Genomic DNA, 22,328 nt, shown 5'->3' on the forward strand with positions numbered 1-22,328 from the left:
ATATAAAGTCTATAATACTTTATTTATATTTCTATGATTCTACAGATCTTGGCTGGGAACCTGGGGCTCACCAAAATTGTTCCCAATTTGTCCCCGCACCTCCTAAGGCCGGCCCTGTTGGCCATCTTTCCACTCTACTCTGTCCTGATGCAGGGTTTTGACCAGAAACATCGACAAGTCTTCAAATCCTACCAACCAGATTTAGATATCATCTACATATCACTTACCTGATTTGACATTGTAGCTTTAGTTCCCATATACGCAAAAGGCTCATTTATAAATCTTGAATTGGTTCTGATATATCTTGCATAATGTGGCTGAGGTTTATGACGAGTTGGTGATCTTGGACGTTGAGATGGGCACTTGGTGCTGTCTTGGATTCTGCTGAATATTCCTGCAGAGTTTGTGCTGAAACCATAGAGACCAAACAGTTAATTAATTAGGTCTTCAGAGAGGTTGAACAGCAATATTAAGTAACAAACATAGTTGTGTCTATTTTATTTTGTTTTCCCTGTGTTTTAGAAGTAATTTATCATCTGATCCCATGAAAGATGTACAGTCTTTGACAGAGGTGGGCAAATAGCTTGTTGCTAGGCACTTGATTGTGTGTAATATGCCATTCTAAAGGAGGAATGCATGCATGAAGATCAGCTATCCTTTTATGATGCGGATGGACAGCAGGATCAAGTCCCACAAATGTGAAGAGTTTGAAGGAGGAAGTAGGAAGATGTGAGAAAAGACAAAGGTCAGGACAGTGATGGAGCTCAGGATACGATTGATCCATTTGACAAATGATAGAGGGAACTGAATGAATTATTCTCAGAATTGGCATGTTTAAGACATTGCAGAAGTGCTTAGCAACAGGAAACGAGCCCACTTCCTTTGCTGGAGACTACATAAGGTGTGTAATCAGATAAATTATTTATAAAATAGATGGGAAATTTTGAATAATTATGAATTATACTCATTTGCCCACATGAATAATTATGCTCATTTGCTAAAAAAACAGCTTCTAATTTTGAACTGCTACTTCAAGTACTAACTAAGGGCAATATTGGCTTTGATTTGTGAATGGCCACAAGAATTGGACAACTCCAATAGATAAAGGGATACTATAGCTCGGCAGTAGAAGGGGAAACCTGGGGCAAGGATCAAATAATCACACCCTTCCTTCCGTGCCTTTAATGGCTGGCAACAAATATTTTGCCCGTTGTGTTATGTACCAAGATCCAAGATGTTGGAAAATCAAAGGTAGACAAAAATGCTGGAGAAACTCAGCAGGTGAGGCAGCATCTATGGAGCAAAGGAAATAGGTAACGTTTCGGTCCGAAACCCTTCTTCAGACTGATCTGGGTAGGGTGGGGGGGGGGGGAGTCAATGTTCGAGAAGTCAATGTTCATACCGCTGGGGTGCAAACTGCCCAAGCGAAATATGAGATGCTGTTCCTCCAATTTACGGTGGTCCTCACTGTGGCCATGGAGGAGGCCCAGGACCGAAAGGTCGGATTCGGAATGGGAGGGGGAGTTGAGGTGCTGAGCCACCAGGAGATCAGGTTGGTTATTGCGAACCGAGCAGAGCTGTTCAGCGAAGCGACTGCCAAGCCTACGCTTGGTCTCACCGATGTAGAGCAGCTGAAATCTAGAGCAGCGGATGCAATAGATGAGGTTGGAGGAGGTGCAGGTGAACTTCTGCCGCACTTGGAAAGACATCAACAGGGCACACTATATTGAGAACAATAAGGAAAAGCTGACATCCCTGTTCTTTAAAACTTAGAATTGAAGTCCCCAAAGCCCACGTAACTTCCACAGCTTTAGAGCAACTTGCACAGTTCTTTCAATCTCAAAAATGTGTTGCCGGTAATGAGCTGGATTGTCATCATATTGTCATTTGAGGGATTCTGCAAAGCACTCTAAATTTAACTGAACAAACAAAACAAAACTCCAAATTACTATTGTCACTGAAAGGAATTACAATCTGATAACATGCAATTTATTTTTTATTACTGCTAACAGCTATTCAACCAACATGGAGGATGTCTACGATTTCTTCCTCAGGAAGAATAAATCTTCAAACATGGTGGTGGATTTCCACTCCAACTAGGTACTCAGCAGTCTAAAGAAAACTGGCTCCTTTTATTTCAAAGCATCAATATAAAAATCATAAACTAGAGGCCACATTGCAGAGGCTGCCAGAGTAAGCACTTCATCTCAAAACAATTATTGCTTGATGTTAACATTTCATATTTCAATACATACCAGCTCTATAAAGTACCATTGGTAATCTTTGGTTGCATTATTTAAATCAATCCTGACTTGGCAGTGGTTGAATTGTTCTGCCTGCTTGCACAGCTGGAGGACATACCAAGCTCCAGGCCATTAGATTTCAGATACATTCAGTAGGGACACTATCATCTTTGCTCTCAAAATATGTAGAAGAATTATTTATAAATTTATAAACTGTCCAGTCGAATCTGCACATTTTAGAGCAATCTCAGCATCACATGCCGGTTGTACACTGCATGTGTTAGAGCCAAAGATCATTCCCCCAAGGGAACTTGCATTATTGTACTCTGCAATCAAGGAAGAACCAAATTCCAGAGTAATACTGTCACCGCTTCAGCAATTTCCATCTTGCAGGACATAAAAATGCCACTTTAATTTAATTCTCTGAAAAGTGTTTCCTTCCAGAGCTGAAATAAAGTTACAAGCCCTAAACAAGGGGAAACTAACATATCTGGAGAGGAATTAAATCACTGGAAAACAAACCGATATTACAGAAAACAATAGCGAAATATCCATCAACTTTAACAGAGTTTGAAAAGGTAGTTGAGCATCATCTTCGCACCAGAGTTAGTGAGTGGAAGACAGGAAAAATAATGACAGAACCGTTATATCCTGAAAAAACACGACAGTCAAGGTAAGAGCTAAAGGTATGTTGTGGGAAAGAGAAATTATAGAAACATAGACAATATGTGCAGGAGGAGGCCATTCGGCCCTTCGACCCAGCACCGCCGTTCATTGTGATCATGGCTGATCGTCCCCAATCAATAACCCGTGTCTGCCTCCTCCCCATAGCCCCTAGAGCTCTATCTAACTCTAATTGTTAAGGGTCTTGCCACTTTTTCTTGATTCTCTCAGTCCATTAAACTGCCAATGATTGAATATTGCTCCCTGGCCACACATCCAGTGATACTAGGTACTGCCTCTGTCTCCTTTCAAACCTATCATAAATGCCTTTCTTCTAAAGACCACTTTTGATCACATTGTCCTTCAAACTTATGCGAGTGGTATAATTCTGAGACGGAAGATTGTCGAAAATCTGATGTCCACCATATTCTTCGCTCTGGATTTTAAAGCTTTTCTGAATATTGCTGATACAGGCATTTAAAAAAAACTATTCAATTAGATTTAAATAATGTTAAGTAAAACCATTTAAAAACCTAAATAATTAAAATCACACAAAAACTCACTAATAATAAAGTAAAATAAGTCATCTCTAAACATACCCATACTTAACTTCTTCCACAGAGTCAGTAACTATTCGCGAATTAACTACCCCTTGGTGTAAACACAATGGGTCAGATGCAAAGGGGCATCAGACTTCCAGTTGATCCAAAAGATCAGTATTTGGCTGAGCTTGTAAGGAAGTGAAAGATCTTCTGAAGCCTAGCCATTGGTTTGCCATGGACCTGCCATCCAACCAACTGCTTGATTCCATCATTTAGGGGGAAAAGTAAACTTTGCTTCATGTCTCAAATTACTTTCCTTCACCACCATCTCAGTTCCTTGGCAACTTTGCTTCTCATCACAAATTATTTTCCCTTGTCACCAACTCAGTTCCTTGGCAACTGCCCAGAGGAAATCATTCTTGGTATAATATTTGAACCGGAGATCAACATTTGATCAGATATCCATGCTATGGTTACCTTCTTCAGCTTTCTGGCTAAACATTTCTAAAATTCTCTTTTATTTTCCTTTCATTCATTTGTCCCTACCTTTATAATCTGATCTACTCATACAACCCTCTGAAAGATCTATCCCCCTCCAAAACTACCTCTTGCTTATTCTTGTATTCAAAAGATCTATAATGATTTCAACTGCCAGGGACCAAATCTTCCTACATTTTCTTCTCAATTTCCTCCCTTAAGATAGTCCTTCAAAAATGCATACTTTGACCAAACCGGAAGCCTTCTGCCGAGCTCTCTCTTCTCTGGCATTACATTTCATGGGAACCGATTTCTGTGAAAAACATTCTGATGTTTTATTATTATTATTAGTAATAATGGTGCAATGTCAATACAAGTTGTCGTTGCAAGCAAGTTCTTTATTCCAAAATGTTTGAGAAGATTACTGACATTTACATGGTGACTTTAAACATAGGTTCTGGCTAGCATCACGCTGTTTATTTCCTTGCCAACAAACATAATGATGGAATCTGTTATGTAAATATTTGGCCATACTTATGCTGATGTGACTATTTCATAATCATTAAATATGCATTATTATTGCCAATAACCTTGAAGATAATGTGAAACAGTTTGACATCCACCTCTCTGGACAATCTGAAATTGATGAACTCAGCATGATTCACTGCAATACAACTCAAAAGCTCCAGGTACAAATGTACAGAGTGAAGAACCTATGTCACCAAATATTCTTTAGCAAAATCCCATGAACAATAATTGAGCACATAGGAACTAACACGTCCTCTGGCCAATGTAATTTTGGAAAGGTTATTCACCAATTATAAATTTTAGAGGATTGAGGTATGGCAGATCAACATATGGTTAAGATATCACCAGGCTGGTTTGCAAACTGTGAATTCTGGATCATTGAGATAATTTCCTTAACAAAACAGCCAATTCCACAGTATGATGTACGAGAACTGAAACACTACCAAGTGTTACCAAATACCACGTTGGAGAAACTGTGCTGGAGGCTGTGCATTAAAAGGCTGTTTTGAACCATGTCAGGACTTCAATGGAACAGTGAATGTGCACAATCACCCAATAGGGATTGAGAAATAGCCAAAGAAAATTGCTGCTTATCAAACTAGTGATTTCTCTCTAATTGTAAATAACTGCTTAAGCCACCTCTTCTTCCACAGAAATAACTCTTTTCCTGTTTAGCCTCTTTAGAATCCCCTGAAGGGTCTAATTACTTGGATAAAATAACACTAAATCGTTCACCATTCATCTTTGGCAATGCAAGGGACTGTTACGTGCAATGAATAAAGAATTCCACATTTCTAAGTCAGATAGGCCATGAAAAGAGAAAGAAGTACAATACTGAAAATAAAAAGTCATATTATACAAAATGGGAAATGAAGAGACTGGAAATCAAATGGCTGAAAAGATAGGGAAAGGGGAATTATAAACTGATGTAGTGACCATGACTTCCCACATCTAACATTAATGTTTGGGTACAAATGGGTGCCATTACAATCATAATCATACTTTATTAGCCAAGTATGTTTTGCAACTTGCAATGAATTTTGACAGCTATCACCATTACAACTTCTGGCCAGCATCACTAATCCACCTTTCAATTGTTTCATACAATTGCACACAAAATAAAATGCCTTTCCTGGAAAAACTACATCTTTCAATACCCATGATAGTTCTATTATATTAAAGAGGAGTAATTTTAGACAGAGAAATTAAATGGAAAATCCCTATTTAGCCCGTTAGGGCTAAAGCACTTTGTTGTAAGATCGTCTTTTCTGTTTCTTTGATTTGTGTGCTCCCTTCTTTCATTTTTCTTCTCTTAGAGTCATACAGCGTTCCATTCTCTCAGCATACGACAGTCCCGCCATCCCGGGAATTAACCTTGTAAACCTACGCTGCACTCCCTCAATAGCAAGAATGTCCTTCCTCAAATTAGGGGACCAAAACTGCACATAATACTCAGGGTGTGGTCTCACTAGGGCCCTATACAACTGCAGAAGGACCTCTTTGCTCCTTTACTCAACTCCTCTTGTTATGAAGGCCAACATGCCATTCGCTTTCTTCACTGCCTGCTGTACCTGCATGCTTACTTTCATTGACTGATGAACAAGGACCCCCAGCAGGGCCAGCCTTAAGCCGATTGGACTGATTGCTCTCAGTTGGGCCCCGCGCCTAAGGGGGGCCCCGCACTAATGTTCCGTATTTCATACGGAAATACGAATTCGCTTTGTTAAATAAAGATTTTTAAAAAAACATTCACCATCAGAATTTTCTTTTAAAATGAACATGGATAACAACAGCTGCACGGCCATTAGACACAAACGATTTGTTAACTACTACTGTTAGCACTTGTTAACAGCCAGTAGTTAACAAGTAGTTATACAATGTGTCATCCATGCATCGATCCACATTCCTCAGTAAATGTAATTGTGTTTTGAACAAGTATAAATGACGCCGCGTTCCTTTGAATAAAATTCACGCGGCGTCATTAATACTTGTCCAAAACATAATTATATTTACTGAGGAATGTAGATCGATGCATTGATGACAAATTGAGAATTTATTAAAACTCACCATCATGATTGAGTGCTCCGGACCATGAGAAGGGGCTTCTTGGTGTACAGGTTAGCCACTCACCTACCGACCCACATTGTGTCTCTCACCCGCTCCCCATCTCATCTCTCTCTAGCTCTCTCACTCCCTCTCTCACTCACCCTGTCGCCTCGGCATTCCCTGAATCATTGACGTTTTGCGGTAGACAAAAATGCTGGAGAAACTCAGCAGCCGCCTTGCCCGCTGAGTTCCTCCAGCACTTTTTTGTTTGGCTCTGAAGTTGAAGGTGGCTCAGCGGGACGGGCATCGGCTCTGGGGAGAGGGTTGCATTTCTGGTCGAGACCCTTCTTCAGACAATCACAAGTACTCTCACCGACGAGAGTTCAGTCTGAAGAAGGGTCTTCTCTCCAGAGTCGCTGCGCTGCCTGTCCTGCTGAGTTACTCCAGCTTTATGTCTATCTTCAATTTCAGATATATATAATTTCTCACGGGGCCTTTACAGTGTCTACCACCCCCCCCCCCCCCCTTCCTTTCCAACCTCAGCCTCACGGACCATAGCATACCCCTAGTTCCTAAAACCCATTTCCATCACTGTTCATGTTGCACTTATAATGCAGAGACTGGGCTTGATGTGATTCTGTGAAACAAAAAGATAAAGAGCTGGTTTCAGTCCAACCGCAGCCTGAAGCACTTCAGCCTCTTAGCCCTGTGACCAGCTGTTTCAAGTTTTGTACTGCTGTTGGACTGAGACCAGCTCTATCTTTTTGTTTCACCCCCTGTCCGTCTACATTCATCTCCCTCTCCCCCACCTTCCTCCCACGGTGCCTGCTGCTTTGGTGGCAGGCACACCATCACATTGCCATTAACCACTGATTTATTTTCAAGTGGACAGTGCAAAGTCTGCCTTCTTAAAAACTGGTATCGTTGCCAAAAGTGACTTACTTCGTAAAAATGGGCATTTGTAAAATTAAACCCCAGTGTCCTCTGAGCTACGTGTTACTGTACTGTTCAATATTATTGCTAATTGTCGTATTAGCATTTCAATGCTGCGTGTGCTTCAGCATGGGCCATCCATTAGTTAGATCGCAGCGGAACATAGTATTAAATTGCAAGCGACTGTAGATGCTGCAGATCTTGAGCAAAAAAAAAAAAAAACTGCTGGAGGAATATTGAGTCACACCATTTAGTAAAGCCACCAAACAAAGGGTTGCTCTTTGGAGGCGAATAGTCACTTCCTGACTAACTGCTGACTCTTTTTAACTTGGCGCAGAGTGCTTATGGTTACCCGTTTTCTATTGCACAAATGCATTAGTGAAGAGTCGAATTAAGAGTGTATAATTGTCATGTGTACCCACAACAGAACAATGTAATTCTTATTTGCAGCAGCATAACAGGCGTGTAAACACAATACTCCTAGATTGTATGAGAACAAATGAGAAACGAATAAATTCAATAACTTAACCCTAATACTAGTGCAAAAAAGCTCAGGGTGCCCCATCAAATCTTATCAATCGCTTGCTAAACGCATGAATGCGTACAACTGCTGTCTGGTTCATTGATCGTATTGCTAGATATGAACTGCTTTGGGAGAGAAAAATGCTCACGGCAGACCAAACGTGTTAAACAGAAATTGGTCAGATATTGAGCTTTACACAGTGAGAAATCATGTGAAATAATCACAGAATTGTATTTTAAATGAATGTACCTGCATGTTATACTGTTTAGTTTGGTGAAACAGCCAGATCGTTTACTGAGTTCGCACCGACCAGCGATTTTTGTTTTCCTATTTGTCAATTATTTTGTGCCTGATTATTTGGCGGCCAATCAATCGCTGTCTCTAAGGGGGTTGCTTCCAATCACCAACCAGCTTGCCTCAAAATTCCCGTCCAATCAACAAATAGGTCTCCTCCCGTCCAATCAGCCGCTGTCTCCAAGGGCATTGTGTTTAATCACATAATGCAGTTTAATGGTAATTAGCAGCTACGGTAAAGGTTGGAAGCCAGTGGAGATACTGACAGTCAAACGGGAGCAGGAACGATTCACACAGTGTAGAATCCATAGCACCTAGTGTACAATTTCATAATATATACTAAATAACTGGGCAGACAGACCTTGGCTGGGAACCTGGGGCTCACCAAAATTGTTCCCAAATGGGCCCCGCACCCCCTAAGGCCGGCCCTGACCCCCAGATCCCATTATACTTCCCCTTTTCCCAACTTGACACCATTTAGATAATAATCTGCCTTCCTGTGGTGGATGTTCATGTAAAAATGTGTTTGAGTGATCTATTGCTTTTAATTGTATGACTGACCTGGCCAATGAAATTCCTCGTATGTTGCAAAACATACTTGGCGAATAAAGTGTGATTCTGATAATTCCCCGTTTTCTCTCTCCCGCCTTTCTTAAAAAGTGGGATAACATTAACTACCCTCCAATCCACAGGAACTGATCATGAATCTAGAGCACATTGGAAAATTATCACCAATGCATCCACGATTTCTAGAGCCACTTCCTTAAGTACCCTGGGATGCAGACCAGCAGGCCCTGGAGATTTATCAGCCTTATCAGTCTACCCAACAGCATTTCCTGCCTAATGTGGATTTCCTTCAGTTCCTCCATCACCCCAGATCCTCTAGCCACTAGTACATCAGGAAGATTATTTGTGTCCTCCATAGAGAAGACGGATTCAAAGTACCTGGCCAACATGTCCCAGCTAAACTAGTCCCACCTGCCTGCATTTGGCCCATGTCCCTCTAAACCTGTCCTATCCATGTACCTGTCTAATTGTTTCTTAACATTGCGATAGTTCCTGCCTCAACTACCTCCTCTGGCAGCTCGCTCCATACACCCACCACCCTTCCACACGTAGAATTATTACCTTGGCTAATAAACATGGAGGCATTTGACTTGCTGCAAATATATTATTTTGCACTGAAGAGCATATACAGAAATAACAGCAAAAAGTGGGACTTGACAGACAGGCCCACTTTCATGAGCAAATACTACCTAGTCATGTTTTTTTCATGCAAAGAATTCTAAGATAAGAGAAACTGCAACAGAAATAAGGCATCCAAGAGGAATCTTCCTTACCCCAAGTGGTTTCCGTCTTAAGTGGGTCTATACATTCTGTTTTAGTCACTAATCATTTATATCCAAGTTACAGAAAAGTTGTAATCAAAGTTAATTGAAAGATGAAATGACACAGATCTTTCATAAAAGAGACAAATCTTCATTTTTAATCATGCAATCTGGTGATCATTCTCAATAGCCAATCTTCTGTCCGTAGCCAGATAATTATTCGGCCATGCCCATCACAAAACAGCAAATGCTTATAACAAAAAGCTGGAGTAACTCAGTGGGACAGGCAGCATCTCTGGAGAGAAGGAATGGGTGACTTGGAGTCCAGACACTTCTTCAGACAAAAGATGGCCTACAGTACTTTGAACCTATATGAAAGGACTTTCAATTGAATAGTAATTGTAACAAATCAATGGATCTAGTAAATATGATTCTATTTGTGTGTCAAATTTCTAAAAAGCCCAATGCAAAAACTTCAATACACATTAGTGACATAACACCATACAGCAGAGAAACAGATCCTATGGCCCAACTCAATGCTAATTAGGATGCCAGCCAGAGTTAGTCACATTTGCCTGTGTTTGGCCTATATCCCTCCAAATCCTAACCTGTCCCAAGTATTATAATTATACTTGTCCCTACTACTTTCTATGGTAGCGAATTCCCTATATCCACTACCCTCTGTACAAAAAGCAGGTCACCTTTAAATCCTTCCCCTCTCACCTTAAAATAGGCGGTACTTGGTGTTCCAATGCAAAAAATAAAAGTCACAGAACATATCTTGAATTGTAAAATTCAATAATTCTCTTGGATTAGATAGTGGAGTTTATAGAAGTCATAAAGGACAAGTTTGATTCTAAGAGTAAACGACAAAATAAAACTTTTTTTTTTCAGGTTTATTCATTCATTTCTTGGAGGGGTGGGGTGGGGTGGGGGGAGATGTGAATCTGGGGATTGCTTAAAGGCCTTGCCCATCCCGGTTTGTCCTTGAATTGAGAATCCTGCGAAACCATTTCAGAGACAAGCGCATTAGTGGGCAAAGTAAAACTGGCAGATTACCTCCCCAACAAACAAGAGTGAACCAGATGAGTTTACACAACAAAAGTTTCATGGCCATCTTTACTAATCCATATTATATTATAAATTAACACAATTTAAACAAATATAAATCACACAGCAGTCATTGTGAGATTTGACCTTTTTTTACCCGGATTATTACGGAAGTATTCTTAATTACCAGATTGGTGATTCATCTGCTGCTCCGACTCACTAATGTTAAGCAAAAGTATTTATTTAAAATCGGTTTCTGCATTTAGCAATTTTAATAGTAAATGAAGGTGCGATATGGAAAGAACGTGGTTACTTTCGCCCTATCGCGTGTGTAATCATCTTGTTATGATCCAAAATCCTTTTATTACTTTTAATCCTTTTACAATGATTCCTTTTATTTTGCCGGTGGATTTACTGCCCTTTCCTGAGATAGCTCTGGAACTTTGCCAGTGAATTAAAGTACAGAGAACACCATTCTTCTTTACTTTGCTTATTGATGGGACCCGTTTGTCCCTCACACTTACTTCGACCGGCTGGAGACCTTTCGCTGACTGCAAACCAATTCCTGTGGAACCTGATGCATTTTGTTGGCGGGGCCCGGCGGAAAAGATGATAACAGCCGCACTCAACTCTGCCGAAAGTTTGCTCAACCGCACACGACTGTTTAATAAAAATGCACCTGACAAACTTCACGTTGCTGGTCAGTTGCTAAGCTACGTGACGGCGTCTGCAGCCCGGCAACCCCGGGCGGGCGGGCACCACGAGTTGCACCAGGTGTGTGATCGATCACTTGAGAGATTCTGCTTGGAATCTGCTGCATGTCAGGCTGACTGTATTTGTACCCGAAGTTACACCATTCTGATTTATATTGCTCTTTTTCTGTACTTTGTGTTGATAATTCCTATTTTGTTTTTCATATGGATGCATTTTGAAGGAGTACTTAAAAAAAACCAAATAGCCATTATCTGTAGTTTAAGAAGGAACTGCAGATGCTGGAAAATCGAAGGTAGACAAAAGTGCTGGAGAGGCAGCATCTATGGAGCGAAGGAAATAGGCAACGTTTCGGGCCGAACCCCTTCTTCAGACTGAAGCATTTTTGTCCACCAGCCATTATCTGTAGATCTGTTTAAATCTTATCATTTTCACGGTGGGTGATACAGAATACATTTCCGCTTTGGACGTGGTAATGACAGCAATTCGCACACGAAGGGAGGGGAGTGAAGAGGATTGGAATCCCCCCCCCCCATCCCCCCATCCCTACCAGGGAATTCTAACACCGAATTTGAAATTATACAACATGGCAGGTGAACGTGGGATCTCACAAATTAGACATTCAATCCCATTTTTGGATTGCCAGTGGAAACCATAACCTGCTGTTTTTTCTGTTTTAGTTTTCACACGAAAGAAAAACAATCTCTCCTCAGTGTTTCATTTACAGATCCGGAGAATCAAATGGCACTTGTCACTCTGATCTGGAAGTAACCAATTTCTGCTTATTATTAAGAATAACTTTCCTTTGTTTAAAATTGTATATAAAACACTATATATTTTTCAGATTGATATGTCAAATTGAATTTAGCACTAACCAAAAATTTCAGTTTGATTTATCTCCAGGTACAAATGTTGAGGGAAAGGAGTGAGGGGCCATATTATTTCACATGAATTTACAAAGTTTTATTAACATAGAAACATAGAAAATAAGTGCAGGAGTAGGTCATTCGGCTCTTCGAGTTCTTCAAGAATACCCCGTTCCTGCTTATTCCCCATATCCCTTGATTCCATTAGCCCTAAGAGCTAAATCTAACTCTCTCTTGAAAACATCCAGTGAATTGGCCTCCACTGCCTTCTGTGGCAGTGGATTTAAGTTTCCAACAATATACTACTAGAATAATGATGATTTTAAATGATCAGGGCAAATGGACCCATTTAGATGAATTGATAATGTTGTTTTAGTTTGCTTAGTTAAACGTGCTAAAGAAAATGAAAGAACCCAAATGAATATTGGGTTTTGAAGCAGTCTAGCATCAGAAGTTAGACTTCTTGCAATGTATCAGATTAAACTTCTAAGGAAACCAATAGCAAATTAGGATTCCCAAAATATATTATAAGTAAATGATATTTTATATGAAATGTTCTTTTAAGGTGTCTGTCCTTCTGGGGTGGGTGTGTTTTTGGAAGCAGGGGCAGTGTGTGGCCAGAAATGAGGGCAGGTGTGTGGTGGGGACCACGTGCTAATAAACAGCAAAAACAAACCATGCTTTGATTGTAGGTTCCACAGAAAACTGAAGGAGGTCCAATGGGAAATGCATAAATTAAAGGACAAATTGTGGGTAAAAAGATTCAATAACCTGCTGATAATCGTGACGTGAATTTTTCTGCACATTTAAGGCAATCTACAATCCAAACATCCAGGTGCTCTCTCTCCCTGGACAAGTCCGTGGTCTCTGCCTGCTTCAAAAAATCCATCATTGTACCGGTACCAAAAAATGCCTCCCCAGCCTGTCTGAATGACTATCGTCCGGTGGCCCTTACCTCGGTAGTCATGAAATGCTTTGAGAGGCTGGTGAAGAAACACATCTGCGCCTTCCTCCCTCGGAACATGGACCTGTTGCAGTTCGCATACCGTCCGAACAGATCCACGGACGATGCGGTCTCCCAGGTCTTGCACACCGCTCTCTCCCATCTGGACAGCCAGAAGGGGGGCTACGTGAGGATGCTGTTCATAGACTACAGTTCAGCCTTCAACACGATAGTCCCCACCAGACTGGCCGGGAAGCTAATGGAATTGGGGCTCAACACCTCCCTGTGTGCCTGGGTCCTGGACTTTCTCACCGCCAGGCCCCAGGTAGTCAAGATGGGAGGGAATACATCAAAGTCCCTTACCCTGAGCACAGGATCGCCCCAGGGTTGCGTCCTCAGCCCCCTATTGTACTCCCTGTACACACATGACTGTGTGGCTAGGTTCAGCTCCAACTCAATAATTAAGTTTGCTGATTACACTGTGGTGGTGGGCCTGATCTCAGACAACGACGAGAAGGCCTACCGGGAGGAGGTGGTTGATCTAGCACTCTGGTGCCAGGATAACAGCCTCCTCTTGAACATCAAAAAAACGAAGGAGCTGATCATGGACTTTAGGAGGGCACATCATCCGAGGACGTACACTCCATTGAGGATAAATGGGGATCCTGTGGATAGGGTGAACTGTTTTAAATATCTGGGAGTCCACATCTCCGAGGATATGACATGGGCATCACACGCCTCAGCACTCGTGAGTAAGGCAAGGCAGCGCCTTTACCATCTCAGGCAATTGAGGAAATTCAAAGTGTCTCCGAGGATCCTCCAGTGCTTCTACGCAGCGGCGGTGGAAAGCATCTTGTCCGGTAACATTACCATCTGGTTTGGGAATTGCTCTGCCAAGGACAAGAAGGCTCTGCAGAGAGTAGTGCGTTCGGCCGAACGCACTATGGGAACCTCACTTGCCCCCCTGCAGGAACTATACATCAGGAGGTGCAACTCCAGAGCCAACAATATCATGAGAGACCCCTTCCACCCCTGCAACGGACTGTTCCAGCTGCTACGGTCAGGCAAACGCCTCCGTTGCCATGCGGTGAGAACAGAGAGGTTGAGAAGGAGTTTCTTCCCAGAGGCCATTCGGACTGCAAACGCCTATCTCACCAGGGACTAACTCTACTGAACGTTTTTCCTTCCATTATTTATTATGTAAAGGTATATGTGTGTTATGATTGTGTTTATAGTTTGTTTGGTTGTTTGGTTGTTTGTCTTTTTGCACAAAAGTCCGCGAGCATTGCCACTTTCATTTCACTGCACATCTCGTATGTGTATGTGACAAATAAACTTGACTTGACTTGACTTGCTAACAGCCAAGCATTGGCTGCTAACAGCCAGCTCTGCTAACACATTCCTGGTGCTGACCAATAAGTAGCGGAAAAGACTATATTCCAGCAGGGTAGTCCAGGGATCAGTTCTTGGCCCTCTGTTATTTACCGTTTAATTTACTTATTACCTGGATGCATTCTAATTGCCAAATGTAAAATATTCAAGTTTGCTAAACAGCACAAACATAAATGGAAGAGCATATTGTGATACAGACATTGTGACTGCAGTGGGATACAGATAGATTGTGTGAATACTTGGTAAATGGAATTTAAGGTGGAAAGTGGGAGATCATAAAAGGAATCAGAAAGAAGGTTGTTTCAAGTGGACGATAAGACTGCAAATGATTAATTTTGATTTTCTTGTGCGCGAATCACAAAAAGTTAATGGTCCTTGAATATCAGTAGATATTTGTCAATGTTTCTTTTAGTTTAGAGTTACAGCGCGGAAACAAGCCCTTCGGCCCACCGAATCTGCACATACCAGCGATTCCGGCACATTAACACTATCCTACACACACTATGGACAATTTACACTTATACCAAGCCAATGAATCTGCAAAGCTATATTTCTTTGGAGTGTGGGAAGAAACAGTAGGTCTTGGAGAAAACCCACGCGAACTGGAAAGACGTACAAACTCTGGTCTCTGGCATTGCAAGCGCAGTACGGCAACAACTCTACCCCTGCACCATTGTGCCGCCCATGTTTCGAGACATTGTTACAATTGTTTATACTCTTTGTCAACTGACAACTTTTTCAGTCTGGGAATGCATCTTATATAACCATATAACAATTACAGCACAGAAACAGGCCATCTCGGCCCTTCTAGTCCGTGCCGAACACTTACTATCACCTAGTCCCATCTACCTGCACTCAGACCATAACCCTCCATTCCTTTCCCGTCCATATACCTATCCAATTTATTTTTAAATGATATAATCGAACCTGCCTCCACCACTTCCACTGGAAGCTCATTCCACACAGCTACGACTCTCTGAGTAAAGAAGTTCCCCCTCATGTTACCCCTAAACTTTTGTCCCTTAATTCTCAAATCATGTCCTCTTGTTTGAATCTTCCCTACTCTCAATGGAAAAAGCTTATCCATGTCAACTCTGTCTATCCCTCTCATAATTTTAAAGACCTCTATCAAGTCCCCCCTTAACCTTCTGCGCTCCAAAGAATAAAGACCTATCTTGTTCAACCTTTCTCTGTAACTTAGATGCTGAAACCCAGGCAACATTCTAGTAAATCTCCTCTGTACTCTCTCTATTTTGTTGACATCTTTTCTATAATCTGGCGACCAAAATTGTACACCATACTCCAGAATTAGCCTCACCAATGCCTTGTACAATTTTAACATTACATCCCAACTTCTATACTCAATGCTCTGATTCATAAAGACCAGCACACCAAAAGCTTTCTTTACCACCCTATCTACATGAGATTCCACCTTCAGGGAACTATGCACAGTTATTCCTAGATCCCTCTGTTCAACTGCATTCCTTAATTCGCTACCATTTACCATGTACGTCCTATTTTGATTTGTCCTGCCAAGATGTAGCACCTCACACTTATCAGCATTAAACTCCATCTGCCATCTTTCAGGCCACTATTCCAAATGGCCTAAATCTCTCTGTAGACTTTGAAAATCTAGTTCATTATCCACAACACCACCTATCTTAGTATCATCTGCATACTTACTAATCCAATTTACCACACCATCATCCAGATCATTGATGTATATGACAAACAACAGTGGACCTAACAGATCCCTGAGGCACCCCACTAGTCATCGGCCTCCAACCTGACAAACAGCCATCCACCATTACTCTCTGGCATCTCCCATTTAGCCACTGTTGAATCCATCTTGCTACTCCACTATTAATACCCAACAATTGAACCTTCTTAACCAATCTTCCATGTGGAACCTTGTCAAAGGCCTTACTGAAGTCCATATAGACAACATCCACCGCTTTACCCTCATCAATTTCCCTAGTAACCTCTTCAAAAAAACTCAAGAAGATTAGTCAAACATGACCTTCCAGGCACAAATCCATGTTGACTGTTCCTAATTAGACCCTGTTTATCCAGATGATTATATATATTATCGCTAAGTAAGCTTTTCCATTAATTTGCCCACCACTGATGTCAAACTAACAGGTCTATAATTGCTAGGTTTACTCTTAGAACCCTTTTTAAACAATGGAACAACATGCGCAGTATGCCAATCCTCAGGCACCATTCCCGTTTCTAATGACATTTGAAATATTTCTGTCATAGCCCCTGCTGTTTCTACACTAACTTCCCTCAATGTCCTAGGGAATATCCTGTCAGGACCTGGAGGAATTATATTTTTTCAAAAGTGTCAGTACTTCCTCTTCTTTGAATCTCATAGTTTCCATAGCTACTCTACTTGTTTCCCTCACCTCACATAATTCAATATCCTTCTCCTTGGTGAATACCGAAGAAAATAAATTGTTCAATATCTCCCCCATCTCTTTTGGCTCAGCAGATAGCTGTCCACTCTGACTCTCTAATGGACCAATTTTATCCCTCGTTATCCTTTTGCTATTAATATAGCTGTAGAAACCCTTTGGGTTTACTTTCACCTTACTTGCCAAAGCAACCTCATATCTTTTAGCTTTTCTAATTTATTTCTTAAGATTCTTTTTACAGTCTTTAAACTCCTCAAGCACCTCATTTACTCCATGCTGCCTATAATTATTGTCGATCTCTCTCTTTTTCCGAACCAAGTGTCCAATTTTCCTTGAAAACCATGGCTCTTTCCAATTATTACTCTTTCCTTTCAACCGAACAGGGACATAAAGATTCTGTACTCTTAAAATTTCACCTTTAAATGTCCTCCAATTCTCTACTACATCCTTCCCATAAAACAAAATGTCCCAATTCACTCCTTTTAAATCCTTTCGCATCTCCTCAAAGTTAGCCTTTCTCCAATCAAAAATGTCAACCCTTGGTCCAGTTCTGACCCTCTCCATAATTATATTGAAACTAATGGTATTGTGATCACTGGACCTGAAGTGCTCCCCAACACATACCTCCGCCACCTGACCTGTCTCATTTCCTAACAGGAGGTCCAGCACTGCCCCTTCTCTAGTAGGTACCTCTATGTATTGCTGCAAAAAACTATCCTGCACACATTTTACAAACTCCAAACCATCCAGCCCTTTTACAGAATGTGTTTCCCAGTCTATGTGTGGAAAATTGAAATCTCGCACAATCACTACCTTGTGCTTACTACTAATATCTGCTATCTCCTTACATATTTGCTCTTCCAATTCTCGCTCCCCATTAGGCGGTCTATAATACACCCCTATAAGTGTTGCTACACCTTTCCCATTTCTCAGTTCCACTCAAATAGCCTCCCTTAATCAATTCACAAAGCATTGTGGGATTATCTGCTTCCCAGGGCCTACAGACTACCACTCTCATTAAGGAATGAATGAGGTGTTGCATTATGGAAAGTCAAACCAGGATCACAGTGAACGGTGGGGCCCTGGCGAGTGGTGTACAACAGAGGGACCTTGGAGCACAAATAAATAGTTCCCTGTAAGTGGCATCACAGGTGAATAGGATGGCGAGAAAAGTTTGTGGCATGCTGGCATTTCATCAGTAAGGGCATTGAGAATAAAAGTTGGTACATTATGTTGCAGTTGCAATGAAAATCATCATTAGTACAGTATTCTAGTAGTATATTATTGGAAACTTAAATCCACTGCCACAGAAGACTGCAAAGATAATGAATGAAGATATGAATGAGGTCCCATCTGAAGTACTGTTTCATTTTAGTCACCCCACTACAGGAAGGATGCTGGTCAGTTGGAATGAGTGCAGAATAAAACCATGATAATGTTGCCAGGACTTGATGGATTCAGTTATTGGGAGAGGTTGGGCTGGCCGGTACTTTTGTTCCTTGAAACACTATAGGCTGAGGGGTGATCTTATAGAGGGAATAGATGGGGTGAATGCCCACAGTCTTTCCCCCAGCACAGGGGAAACAAGAACTAGAGGACATAAGTTTGAGGTGAGAGAGAAAAGGTTTAACAGGAACCTGAGGGCAATTTTTCCACACAGAGGGTGGTGGGTATATAGAATAAAGTGACAGATTAAATGGTTGAGGCAGTTACAATAACAAATTTAAACAACATTTGGACATGTACATTGATTGGAAAGATTTAGAGGGATATGTGTAATTGCAGATAAATGGGACTTCTTGGGCTTCTTGGTCTACATGAACGAGTTGACTGCTCCTGCCCCCACAGAACCTGTTTCCAGATACTTTGATTTAATACTATCTCCCCCCCCCCCCCCCCCCCCCCCTTATCCAGTTCCTTCCAACCTACATCCGAGACACATAAAAAAACATAGAAAATCGGTGCAGGAGTAGGCTATTTGGCCCTTCGAGCCAGCACTGCCATTCAATATGGTCATGGCTAATCATCCAAAATAAGTACCCCTTTCCTGCTGTTCCTCCATATCCCTTGATTCCATTTGCCCTAAGAGCTATATCTAAATCTCTCTTGAAAACATCCAGTGAATTGGCCTCTACTGCCTTCTGTGGCAGAGAATTCCACAGATTCACAACTCTCTGGGTGAAAACATTTTTCCTCATCTCAGTCCTAAATGCCCTACCCCTTATCCTTAAACTGTGACCCCTGGTTCTGGTTTTCCCCAACATTGGGACAATTTTTCCTGCATCTAACCTGTCCAATCCCTTAAGAATTTTATATGTTTCTATAAGATCCCATCTCATCCTATATTCCAGTGAATACAAGCCCAGTCGACCCATTCTTTCATAATATGTCCGTCGCGCCATCCCGGGAATTAACCTGATGAACCTACGCTGCACTCCCTCAATAGCAAGAATGTCCTTCCTCAAACTAGGAGACCAAAACTGCACACAATACCCCAAGTGCGGTCTCACCAGGGCCCTGTACAACTGCAGTAGGACGTCCTTGCTCCTATACTCAAAATCCTCTCGTTATGACACCTCGCATGCCCTTCAACAATTTATGGTTTCCAGTTCCCCTTTGCCATAACTTTGCTCTGGACATTCAGTCACCTTTACACATCCCCCCCCCCCCCCCCCCACCAGGAAGTGTCAAATCCCCCTGCTCTTCCTTGAACTGTGACCCAATCAATTTCCCACGAATAACATTCTCCTCAGCCTGGTGAAGCTTGTCTTCATCAGTTAACCTTGTTGACTCCTCTCACTCTGTCCATGTTGAAGGGATAGACATGGGCACTTGCATGAGCCCCAGCTATGTCTGCCTTTTTGTCAATTACATTGAACAATTATTGAACAATAATGTACATTGACACCATCTTTCTCCGCTACAGCAATAACTGCATTGGGGCTGCCTCCTGCACCTGTGCAGAACTCAATGATTTCATTAATGTAGTCACTAACTTTCACCCTGCCTCGAATTAACTTGGACTATCTCTAACATCTCTCTCCCCTTTCTTGATCTCTCTGTCTGCAATGCAGGAGACAAATTATTGAGTGACAAATTTATTGGCTCCCAGTTATCTGGACTACAGTTTCTCCCACCCGGCCTCTTGCGAAGAAGCTATCCCTTACTCTCAATATCTCTGTCTCTGCCACATCTGCTCCCAAGATGAAGCTTTCCATTCTAGGACATCTGAGGACATTCCAAAGACGTGCAAGTTAATTCTTCTTTTTCGAGTCCGTTGCAATCTCAGATGTCGTTCTGCCAGTATCTGGCGCAGGTCACAGCTGGTCGGGTCGGTTCAGCCAGGTCCTGGGGGCTGCACTGGGGGGCGTCGTCACACTCCAGTAGGTGGGACATTGTCTGTACTGCTCCACAGCTGCATGTGTCTTCTGCCTGGTAGTTCCATGCTTTCATAAGTGCTTTGCACCTCCCCTGCTCCACTCGTAATCTGTTGAGGGTCTTCCAGGTTGGCCATGGGAGGTCGTGCCCGCTGGCGAGGCATTCAGTCGGAGTGATTCCTCTCTCCATCCAGTCGTGGGCTCGTGTGTTGGGCTGGTTCCATTCATCTTTCCAGATGTTGGTCCTTGCTGTTTCTTTGGTTGTCTGGAGAGGTGGGACTGTCTGCAAGAAACTGGCTCTGGATTTCAGTCGGGGTGGAGGTGCTGTGTTTCCGTGCAGGGGGTGCCTGGTATCGATCTCCTGTGCTCTCCGCTCGTCTTGGGCGACGATGGATCGTCTGATATGGGGGGGGGGCAATACCAGCTAAGGCGTAGAGGCACGGGACTGGCGTTGTCTTTATGCATCCCGTGATAATGCGGCAGGTGTCGTTGAGGGCTGTGTCAACCAGTTTGGTGTGGTGGGAGCGGCTCCAGCTTGAGCACGCGTATTCAGCTGTGGAGAAGCACAGGGCTAGGGCAGTTGCACGGATGGTTGGTGGATCAGCGCCCCACTTTGAGTTTACCAGTTTGCGCAGGATGTTGTTGCGAGTATTGACCTTGGTTTGGTGTTCTGAAGGTGGGTTTTGAAAGAGAGTGTCCTGTCGAGTGTGACTCCGAGGTACACGGGGTGGGAGTGGTTGGAGAGTTTGTGGCCATCCCATGAGACGCTCAGTTGTTTTCCTGCATCTCGATTTTTAAGATGGAAGCTGCATAGTTGGGTTTTTGATGGGTTGGGTTTCAGGTGGTTGTTATTGTAGTAGGTTGTCATCTCTTGGAGGGCGCTTTCCAGGACAGACTCGATCTTCTGGAAGTTCTCCTGTTGGGTGGTGATGCAGAGGTCATCAGCATAGATGAAGCGGCGGCATTGTGGGGGAAGTGGTTGGTCGTTGGTGTAGATGTTGAAGAGGAGGGGGGCCAGTACGCTGCCTTGTGGTAGGCCATTCTTTTGGGCTTTCCATTTGCTCTTCTTGTCGTTTAGTTGAATGGCAAGTTAATTAGCTTCTGTAAATTGTCTTTCCAGTGTAGGATAGAACTAATGCATGGAAGATCGCTGGTTGGCACAAACTTGGTGGGCCAAAGGGCCTGTTTCCATGCTGTATCTCTAAACTGAACTAAAATACTGTAAAGAATAGTCAAAAGTAGGATTAATATTAAGTGGATTAAACCCGAGGTTAAAATTACTTTCCAATTAAACGCCAGCACATTTTAAATGTTTGGAATCAATTTTTCAATTTGAATTTTCACACGAGATTAAAAACGAAATTGTCCCCATAAATAATTTATCCAAACAAATGTTGAAATAAGAAGAATTATTCACAGTGGAACTGAAAGGCAGATCCTTAAAATGTTTTTAAGCAGCATAATTTTCTTTGGCCGTTAATATTGAAAATAGCCCAGCTTATACTGGCCTCCCAAGCAAAATATTTGGATCAACCCCAGCTGACCAGCTGCTCGGATATCAGCACTGAAATCTAGCACTGCTTCCTCTGTCTGAGAGACATCTTGGCTGCAATTCATTCTAGCCCATTGATCATTTTGTTAGGTCAACCTTACCATCCCCATTGAGGAGTCCACAGGTTCTGTAACCCCTCTCCTCGTTAACACATGTATCTCGACTCATTATCTTCTACCCTCTCCCTTCACCTTGATCTGATTATATACCAAACCTGCTGGATTTGAAGTATGTCAATGGGCCTCTCTTCTGTGGGATGAATTCATATTTTTCTCTACTGGTTATTAGAGCAGCAGCTGAAACCATTGGTAACCTGAGCAGATCCAGCAATGGGGCTGCACAAGACCAAATGTGTAAAGCACATCGAATCGTACGATGAAGGTAAGGTGATGTGCAGGTTTACAGTGGTTTCAATGACTTAAGGGGCTGCCCCACTTGGGCGG

The 22,328-nt window shown here is 42.2% G+C and overlaps 1 protein-coding gene across 2 annotated transcripts in view; it reads right to left on the bottom strand.

Annotated features, from left to right (window-relative positions):
- Nucleotides 1-11,287, bottom strand: part of c8h2orf73 (chromosome 8 C2orf73 homolog) — a 36,329-nt gene extending 25,042 nt beyond the window's left edge. For both annotated transcript variants that reach the window (XM_033025226.1, XM_033025224.1), the window contains exons 1-2: nt 11,152-11,287; nt 228-408 (exon numbers count right to left, since the gene is read on the bottom strand). In XM_033025226.1, the coding sequence (XP_032881117.1) occupies nt 228-408; nt 11,152-11,210 (240 nt within the window). In that variant the 5' untranslated portion in view covers nt 11,211-11,287. The remainder of the gene's footprint in view (nt 1-227; nt 409-11,151) is intronic.
- Between the last annotated feature and the right edge of the window lie 11,041 nt (nt 11,288-22,328).

This window comes from Amblyraja radiata, chromosome 8 (genome assembly GCF_010909765.2).
Source record: "Amblyraja radiata isolate CabotCenter1 chromosome 8, sAmbRad1.1.pri, whole genome shotgun sequence".
NCBI classification, from domain to species: Eukaryota; Metazoa; Chordata; class Chondrichthyes; order Rajiformes; family Rajidae; genus Amblyraja; species Amblyraja radiata.